General features: G+C 43.3%; 1 protein-coding gene across 1 annotated transcript in view; it reads left to right on the top strand.

The window, feature by feature from the left end:
- Positions 1-10,544, top strand: part of LOC105462602 (zinc finger protein 423 homolog) — an 84,174-nt gene that overhangs the window by 8,773 nt on the left and 64,857 nt on the right. Inside the window, exons 2-3 of the mRNA XM_011709304.1 lie at positions 1,382-1,462; positions 1,843-1,905. Coding sequence (XP_011707606.1) covers positions 1,382-1,462; positions 1,843-1,905 — 144 coding nt within the window. The remainder of the gene's footprint in view (positions 1-1,381; positions 1,463-1,842; positions 1,906-10,544) is intronic.

The raw sequence follows: 10,544 nt of genomic DNA, 5'->3' as shown, positions 1-10,544 counted from the left end.
ACAGCCACTCACGAAGTTAGCACAACGAGAGAACAAAACTTCGAGAGATGCGAGTATCGATGTCATGCCTTTTTTTAGATAGGAAAATTCAAGCATATGGACATGAGCTAACGGAACCTTTTTTTTTAATATTATTTAATGTACTTTCGGCAAGAGGATCAAGAAAAATAGTATACGACCCATGGCCATAATGTTGGATGCCCTGACATATGTGATATGATGGCCTCGGCTTCGCCTCGGCCATCATATCACATACGCCAGGAAATCCAACTTTCTGGCCTTGGGACGTAATATACTAATTCAGTTTATTTCTGTTGAATTGCTTTTCAAAGTAAATAATGTTTATATTAACATATGCACTAAATAAATATAAATTAAATTTAGATTAAATTTAATATTTCTTGAATTAAATTGCTTTAACTGAATTATTTTAGATGAATTAACGACATGTTGAGTAGGAACAGTGGCGAACTATAACGATTCAAATTATATCTAATTTGAATCATTTTCAATTATTCTTTATGAATCCTTCCCTAATCATTCATTATTATGAGCTTGACAGGACGATTGACAAATATCTTTATTCATCTTTATAAACGCAGTTACCCGCGTGATTCGCATTCGCGAACAAATCACTCAGCAATTAGCCGGGAACATTCGCACGGCTTGTTAGCTTAATCAATCGTTAACAATGACAAATGCCGTCGTGCGGATGAAAGCTCCGATAGCGCGACAGGACGGACGGATTTTGACGCCTTCGGGGAAACTCGACGAGAGCAATCGAAGCTCAATCGTCGGAGTGGCAAGTTTACGGCGTAAACACGCCGCTGACTGTTCGCCTGCGACAATGAAAAAACGAATCACCGCGCGAGAGAGGAGAGAGAGAAAGAGAGAGAGAGACGATGGCGGACGTAGGTCGGAGACCATGATGCAAAATAACAAACGACCTGTTGGCCGCGCGGACGAGGGTGTAATTTTTAAGTTTAATTCTGCGGTCCCACGTGACAAACGGGTGGCGGTGCCACCGCCCTGTGCGCCGCATCGACCCCGATATATTTTACCGGCGAAAAACAACGGCCCGTCGTTTCGTTCTCGATGATGTATGTACAGCGAATGATTTTCCACCGACTATACGTAGATAGCTTTGTTTACAAGAGTTTTAAAAAACGATTGTCTCACACACACACAACGCGCGCGCGCGCGTAGCGTTACACGAATTCGAAAATTTTCCGCGACGAGATTTTAAAAGCGTGAATCTTGCTGTTCCCCGTGTCGTATACGCGTGTATGTACTTCACGGCAGCTGGCGGCTTTCGCTCTTTACCCGGTGATATGCAAATGTAATAGAATTAACTGGTGGCTTCTCTCCCTCCTCTGTGCAGGGGACGAAGAGTGGGACGACGGTAACGAGCAGAATGTCCTGGAGGCGGCCGAACAGGATAACGAAACGACGGCGATTAAGCGTGAGTGTTATTTGTTAGACTGCCGCGGCTCTCACATGGACTTTTCTTTAGTATTTACGTACAACAGGTGGCAACGGTTCGTACAAGTGAATCATACGGAGATAAATAGAACATGTCCTCCGCAATTTATGTAATAAAAATTACATGAAATCGCGAAACAGAAGACTCGACCTAAATTAAATCGTTTGCGTTGAATTACGCGAAATTTATTTACTTTTCATTCGACGAACAAATATTTATATTGTAAACGTTGATATTAAATAAAACAGTTTTATTTATCAGATACATATATATATACATATAATAATTAAATTATATTAAATAAATTACAAAAATAAATTTCTTTCAACGATAAGTAATTGTGCGGTCATATGTTTCAGAGGATGATGAGGAGGAGGAGGAAGAGGAGGAGCTGCAACGGGCGTTCAGCCGTCAGTCAGAAGGTAAGAAATATTAAAAATGACACAGATGAAATGAAGTATCACCGCTTCTCGCCGTTTGAGTCGTATAACTTGTCGTTGCGAATGCATTCGGCTAATTTTTTTTGCGAGGCACCCGATTTCGTAATATAATATCTCCCGGACGACTTGTGTAACGCGCATCGCGATCTTCCTCTATCAAAAAATTTGCAGTAAAATCGATGCGCATCGCGCAATGAGAACCGCGTCCCCGCGCGCACAAAAACCCTGCCTCCTTTGCGTAACAATGCAAAGAAATTGCGAGAGAAAGAGAAAGAGTGAGGGGAAAGTCGCTCGGTGCATTCTGGTGCATTACTCGAATTGCCCTACGGGCACGCAACAATGCGTCGCGATGCATTGTCATTGTTGTTCGAAGGTGTTCAAGAAGCGCGCGATCCCGCCATAAATCCCATGAATATGGGATTCCTCGGTCCCTCGGGGGGAGGAGAGAACGCGCGCGGCACGTACCTATCCCAAGCACGAGTGCATGTGCATCGAACAATGCCGGTGCATCGCGCGCATTTTTCTCCTCTTTTTCCCCCCCGCGCGCGCGGATGATGAGGCGTGCGCGCGCGTTGGGCTTTTGTCGACAGAATGACAGGATTTTAACCCCTCGTTGAGTTACAACGCGGTTGATACACGCGAATATATATGCATGTTCGATTATTTTATCGCGTGAAGTATTTCATCGGCATTCGGGGCGGGGGGGATGGGGGGGTCAATGAAAAATGCAGAAAGTGCATTTCGCAACAATGTATTTTTCATTCTCTCTTGAATGCAATTATTACATATGTCTCTTTTTTTTAACAGAATTAAATGTCAGGCGTCATTCGAAATTCCCCTGTTGTATTATAATTTGCTTCTCTTCGCGCTTTTGATCTATCCTCTTCATTCCGGTTAAATTTTATTAAGAGTGATAAGGCAAGAATCCGCGCGACTAAAACTTTTTTTTCGTTTTACACCGCAGTCATTTAATTTTCGGCCGTAAATAAATTTTCCCGTTTTCGCCTGTGCAGTGCAGGGCGGCCGCGGCCGGCGAAACGGCCAACAGATTAACCGGATAGCATCTCTCTCGCGACGTCTACTTTTCGTTTCTTCCGCAGTCTCCCGACAGTTTCTATCCGAACTATTTTTGCGCTAAGTAAAATTTCCGCGTCCCCTGTGTGCGCCGCGCGGCGGCGGCGGCGGCGGCGGCGGCGGCGGCGGCGGCGGCGGCATCGTGCCCCACGGTACCGCCCTTGTTACGTAACTAGCGAAACTGTCTCGAAAGATTCGTACCTTTCCCAAGTATCCAGCAGTTTTCCTCCCCGAGGAGGCCGGAGGAAGATCAAACCTTTATCCGCTCCCCCGTACGTACGGCACGATTATTATTTCAGGTTACCTTTCGCAAAGTGTACTTGCGCGCGCGCTTTATACTCGGAGGTAAAACCGGCTTGGAGGAGCTCGCGGAGAACGAGGTTGCCTCCCGCAGGAGGCGGCCCGCGCTCCCACGGGGGATGCCTCGTCCGTCTGCTTACCTGAAAACATCGGGCTTCCTTCGCTTCTTTAATGCTCCGTGTACCCACGCCGCTCATTAAACCATTGGGACATCGTTATTTTCCCTCCCTCCTTTTTTTTCCCTCCTCCTCCTCCTCGTTTTTCAACCCGGCGAACACACTAATGCCTCCGTTTTCACAACGATCGGTGAACGTTCTTAAAAGCCAGCCTTTTGTAACTTGTTTCTTTAAGCCTTTCGTATTTAGTCTCTATAATAAGCATATATAGATATATATTTTTTAATGCGCCTTTTTTATGGATCTGTGCTTTTTTGCGCTTCGTCCTTGAATTATCTACCCTTGAATATCCTAGGGAGATAAATCTCGCTGCGTTTGGTGATAAGAATCTCTCCACTTGAGAGAGATTTGAAATTCTTTCCGCTTAATTTACGTTTAGCATAAGTAGTGTATTAGCATTTTACTGTGACTAAAGGCTTTGAGCAACTATAAAGGCACTTTAAGCTAAATGCAATGAGAATACAGGTCAAAGTAACTGCTAAGATATTAGTACCGGAGTTAATGTTTCACTTTCGCATCCTCGAAGTTTGTCGTTTAACTCGGCGGAACATAATTGGTGTGACATACACTTTCGCATCTGCTTTTTCATCAAAACTGTTACATTCGAAGTTACGCGTCTTGATAATATTTGAAGAACAACATATTCCATTCGTCCACGCAGTATTAACGTGTACATACGAAGCAACGAAGCTAATTTTCTCTAAGAGAATTGCAAAATTCTTATATTCATAATACGGCATTTATTTCTGATATCGCGCACACAATTCAACACTTTCTACATAATACAAACATTATTCTATTTTAGTATCTTTTTCAGATTAATGTTATTAATTTTTTCATTATTTATTCTATTTTTTTATTAACATTATATTTCTTGTGCAAAAGATAAAATTCTGAAATTTTTTTAACTTTTCAATAATTATATCCTTTATGCTTTAAATATTTGGCTTTCCACTACTTTCTTTATTTTTATATAGTAATTTATTCGCTTGATATTTTCAGCGATTAAGAAACTTTGGTACTTCTAGTATTAATAATTCGATAAGCAATTTTGGTAAACCGCGTGACGCAATAACGCATTTACTATCCTAATTTATTTAAGGCGAGGTGATAATTGATGCGCAGCACATACACCCCGCTACGGCAAGAATTTCTAACGCTTGTGACATGCTATCTAACCATGCGATTATTCCGCCGAGACATACCTTAGAGATGCACAAACGCATCGATTCCTTCGAAACATCAGCTCAATCGCAAATAATATATATTCGTATGTCTATCAATAAAATTATAAGAGAGTTAAAAACGAGAATATTTTAATAAGAAATATTTAAATTCCATGGAGAGAGAAAGATTTTTCTTATATCTTACATTTTTATACATATAAAAATATATTTGTTGCGTTTGAATTTTAAATTTGAAATATTTTCCAAACGGCAATAATTTATTATATTACTAGGATCACATTTATAACAAGTTGTCAAATTGAGTTAGGTATCATTTTGGCGAGAATGGATGATGTCAAAGCGTTACTTTGGGAGCACATCGTCGAACGATATAAGTCTGTAATGGGATTTCGGTTACGGGATATCGCCGTAATATGCAGTGCGCGATCACTCTTGCCACCTGCGCTACCCTATCGTCTTTTTGAACGGAACTGGCTTGTGCGTAATCATTTTTTTCGTCCTATTAAGGATCATATGGAACTTTCTTACAATTAGCAATATTTTAAGGCGCTACATGCCAAATTAGCTATCTATATTCTATATCGATATTCTTTTTCTCTTTAAAGCCAAATTGAGATAATAAATTGAGAAATATTTTATAATTATCACTACGAAATGCTTTCTCAGGTATAACTCTGTCTGGGAAGGAAATACAAAACTTTATATACGGTACGTTATATGGTAGAGTGAATAAAACGTAAATGCGCGTTTTGCAAACCGGGAAATAATATGCGCTCGCTTCTAAAGGTATAAACGTGAACATGATACCTTGACTCACGCGGGATTGCTAATGACTTCACAACGAGCTTCCGGCAACACGACGAAGACAAATGTTTAAACGTCCTCGCGTCTGTATATTATCATCATCATCCGGGGAATATCTGAGAGAGGCTCGCTCTCTCTCTTTCTCTCTCTAAAGGTTCTAAATACGAAGACAGGAAAGTATGGCAGAGGGGGAGAAAGAACGCGAGAGAATGCGGATTAACGCCTTATTGCAACCGCCAGCTGAAGAAACGGTGATAGGGAAACAAAGACGGAGAGAAAGTGAGAGAGAAATCGACCTTCGAAAAGTCATCCCCGCCGAGACTCGATTATTCACAGCCGATTGAATGATATGCGCTCGCGATTTTCCGTTTTCCCTTTTCTCTCTCTCTCTCTCTCTCTTGTTATTACAAATGCAGTTACTTAACGATCATCAATATCTTGTACGGAAATTTAATATCGGAAATGCTAAATAATTACTTTTTTTTAGTATTAAAAGCATTGTTTGTTAATGCTTTTAATACGAAAAATAAGTAATTATCTGGCGCTTCCAGTATTAAATTTCTGTAAAAGGTATTGATAATCGCTAAGTATGTAACTGCATTATTATTAGCGCCTATTTCTATAAGGGACTCTGGAATATTTCTGTTTTTATACGGAACATTCGATCTCGGCTTGCTTTTTATGGTCTGAAATAGGTGACTAAAATGTGGAAATATGTCCTGATCAATCAGAAGTCAATTTTGACAATCACGTATGGATTTGAAGTTCCTCTCTCTCTCTCAACTATTTTTATCCGGTGTCAAATATCAAAGCAAAATTTTTCCCTACAGGATACCTAACGCAACTTCTGATTTATTTTGACTGATAATCGACTTGCGTATGGATTTCTTATTTAAAATATATATATATCTCTCTTTCTCTCGCACTGACGAATCACCGGCGAAAAGTAATGCGAGCTAAATTGCACGGTACGCAAAACTTTGGCGGTGGCCCGCCGTGGAAATTGCCGGACGGATAAGCGAAAAGTTGCCCGAGCCGCTCTTGTGACAGATTGAAATCTCTGACATTAAGAAAATGGGGGATCTCGAATTCCGATGGGGAAAGCCGGCAACTCCTCGGGCCCGATGGTGGGTGACGGTGCGCGCGGTGTGGCCCGGGGGCCGGCACGGTGCGGCGCGGCGCGGTGCGGCGACGGCGGCGGTCGGGGCAGGGAAGATTGTAACATCACTCGAAATATCTTATATCCTCCTCTCTCGTGGATTGTCTCGCAGGATATTGTAATAATTGCTGTGACAGATTCGAGTAGCTGGAAATGAAAGGGATATGTGGAGGAGGAAAACATTTCGTTTCACTTGTAATTGAAGCAAGTCATGTTCAGCATGTAGAAGGTGCAGCCTTGAGGAAAGATGAAATACAGAATATAAAAAAGAAGAGACAAAATTATAGAAAGATGCAGTTGAAAATAAGATGATTCGGTGCACTTCGTGTCCCTGCGCGTTTCTGATTTATAATAACAAGGTACACAATGTAAAATAATCAACGCAAAATAATCGCATCGAGCGGTCTTGATCTTGACTCCCCTCTGGGAAGCTGGAAAGTCCTGTAGAGCCGGTCGGTACAGCTGCGACCAAGCGGCGGCTGCGGAGGAGGTAAAGAGCGGCGGTGGAGGGGCAGGGCGGGAGGGTGGTTCGGGAGGGCACGCTCTGTGGGTGCGGCGGGGGATTAGGGGAGAAGAGGGTATATTATGGGGAATGCCAGGGGAATCCCGAGGGACCCTAAGAGCAGCCCCGTGCGCATGCGTCGAGCTGATTAGTTCTCCCCTATCTTCCTCTCTGCTCTCCGCTGCCGTCCTCTCCCTCTTTCGCGTTCCCGAGTGCTGGCAGCACCAGAGGAGAGCGCGGAGTCCCTCGGGACCTGGCCCCGCTGCCTCTTCGCGTCCAACCACCCTCTTCTCCTCATCGCTGCGTCTCTCCCTCTCCCCCTTTCTCTCTCTCTTTCTCTCTCTCCCTCTTTCCTCCTTACCTCGCCTTCCCTCCGTTCTATCTTCCAGTTTCTTCTCTCCTCGCGGGTACCTTCGCCTTTTTACGTTGTTGTGTCTTATATTCCCGATACCGGCACCCACTAATAAAACTCTCTCTCACCCTCCTCCCTTCCCCCTTCCCGCTGTATCTGTCTTCATCTCTGTTCGTCCGTTCTTTACCTGCGTTTCATCCCCCTTTCTCTCGGTCTCTTCTCCTTCCTCCTCCTCATTGGGCTTTCCACGTTTTACGTCTTACATCTTATATTTCCGATATACACAGTACCCACTAATAAAGCTGTATTCCGCAAGCCCCTATGGATTCCCCGAAACATTTTGGGAAATCGCGTTTCTATCGCGCCAGTCACATAAGGTCGCAATTGCATGTTTCGTCGGGTCGACGATGAGTAATTCACGAGTGAGGCACGAATTGACAAATTACAGAATAATTTCCCGCTTCTTAATGACATTTTCTCAAAGAGTATTCGCTCGGGAATAATACATTCGTCTTTATATCTTAAACACCATTTATAATATTATAATTGGTATAATGGAAAGAAAAGAAGTCCAAAATTAAAGAAAAAAAACATGTTAAAATTTATAATATGGAAAAATAAAACTAATTGACAGAATTTACAAAGGACGTAAATTTTTATATAATATAAATTTAATATTATTAAACATTATTAAATAATGCAATTTAATATTATTTCCGATACTCAAATCGATATGGTATAAAAGATATGCATGTGTACTTCAAATCTGTAATGAATATTCGCGACATCAACTTTTATTCCGTCAGTATAAGGATAATCAGATAGCTGCGCTCAGCTAGTCCAAAGTCCAAAGCTGTCGATCACCCGATATACGGTTCCATCACAACATCTCGGTTTCTTTTTATTCCTCGCCGGACATTCACGACGTAGCGAATCTTCATGACAAGCAGGCAGAAGTCACGAGTCTCAACTGACTCCTGATCCAGAAGCAAGGAGAGAACTGGCTCTACGTACAATGGCGCGCTTTCTCGACACGACTGTACTTGGCGATATAAGGGTGTCCCAGGTGACGAGCTGCCTCGGGCCGTGGCGCAGCTCCTACGTATCCCTCGGGACCGACTCCAAGTCCCTCTATCTCTCTCTCTCTCTCCCTCTCTCCCCTTTCTTCTCTCTCTCTCTCTCTCCTTTCCTCCTTCTCGCTCCGCTCGTTCCCGTTGTTACCCTTCATCCCCGCGTTCTCCGTTCGTCTTCCTACCCTCCTATGCGAACCTATACGAATCCTTCGCGTACCTGTATATATATTCTACCTACACACGTACGCACGCCTCCTCCTCTCCTCGTGTGTGCATCACGCGTGGATGCGGGGCGCATACACGCGCATCACGAATACGGCCGAAGGTGTGCTCGAACACACGCGGGGTAATCCGTCTTCTTTTCCCGGTTGCATCCTGCGGTATTGTGCGCGCGGAACCGGGAAACGTATTTTCGTAGACGCGCGAACTGTACCGGTTGGTGCGCGCGGCGCTCTCGCGCTCGGCGGGGTAGCTGGCTGCAAACACGGAAAATATGACACGGTCTCATTATAAACTCGCTCTCTCGACGCTGCCACTTTCCGCCCCTCGTATACGATAATACGATTGCATCACCGCGCGATGAACCCCCGGTATACGGATGCAGCCGCGCCCGCGATCGCGAGAATTCGGCGCGTTTACGTGCGCAATGATATTGTATTTCTACGTGCAGAAAAGTATTTTCGTCTCACCGGGAAAAAAAAACTCTCGGGAGATTTTGCGCCAATTAAAGCAGGAATTTCCAATTACTAAAAAATTTTATCGTATTAGAATTTCGATTTCTCAGATCGAGAAAAGATCGACAGAGAGCAGAGATACTTAATCTCGTAATTTCTGTAAACTCGAATTTTAAGACACTTATTGTTAAGATACAACTCATAATTATACACTTTCCGCAACCAGTTCCTTGATAGAAACTCGACGCCCGGCTATAGGAAGGGCACACGGAACGGGGAATCTTCTTTGCGGAACGTTACTTTTCTGATAAATCGCTTCCGCCGCGCAAAGAGGCTTTGCGAGAAGCGCTCCCAGGTGAAACGGGTATTACGAAGTGACACTTCGGTCGCGCTTTAAATTGAACAATCCGCAGCGCCGTAGTCTAAGCGACCGGAATGACGAACTCCTTCTTTCGAGAGCGCGGCGGCGAGATTAGCGCCGACGTTCCCGGAGATTAGTTCGGCGACTGCAATCGCGGCGGCTCCCTCTCTCTGGTGATGGATAACCGACAAAGGACCGCGCGGAAATACCACCTGTTATTTCTCGCGCGCGCGTGAACGAGGGTTAGATAGAGAAGAGGACCGCGGAAGAGTAGGAACTCGACTAATAATTCGTGGCACTCGTCGGGGCACTCTCTTCAGTTTTTCCCCAGTAATACTTAGTAACTCGAGGAGATAAAAGGTATCAGTATCCCAAGGCCATCCTAACGATCCCTCTCCTGCACAGACTTCTCCTGTGCATTTAAGATCTCTTCATGATGCCCGTTACTGAAAAATCATCACAGAATAGTGTCCTCAAAATGTTTCTCATTGTTCATTCGCGACTCTTCTCGCAATGTGAAATTTGACTATAATGTAATACTTATAACTTCAGAGGTACCATTGGTACCTCACAATTGATTATTTCTATTCCTTAGAATAATATTATATTTTTATAAAAGATAGGATTCTGAAATTTTGTGACTTTTCAATGATTATATGCCCTTTATACTGATGAAATTAAATTTTCATCACTTCCCCTCATTTTCATAGTATTTATTCGCTTGATCCTTTTAGTGAGTAAGTAACGTTATTATCTTGTATAGTGTTAATTGTGTATATATAAGATAGAAATAATTTCTTTACGAAAAAATGCCTTTCACAACCGGCAATCAGCGGCGCCAATAAATCGATATTCGTAAAAATATCACAGCTAATTGCGAAACTGCGTTTGTGAGCGAAATCAGTCGTCGCGATTAGATTCGCGGAGCGCCGAGGAGCGGCGAACTTTCTCGCGCGCGC

The sequence above is a fragment of the Wasmannia auropunctata genome, unplaced genomic scaffold (assembly GCF_000956235.1).
Source record: "Wasmannia auropunctata unplaced genomic scaffold, wasmannia.A_1.0 LD336097.1, whole genome shotgun sequence".
Lineage (NCBI taxonomy): Eukaryota > Metazoa > Arthropoda > Insecta > Hymenoptera > Formicidae > Wasmannia > Wasmannia auropunctata.
The sequence above is the reverse complement of the archived record's forward strand: the minus strand, read 5'-3'. Positions and strand labels throughout refer to the sequence as shown.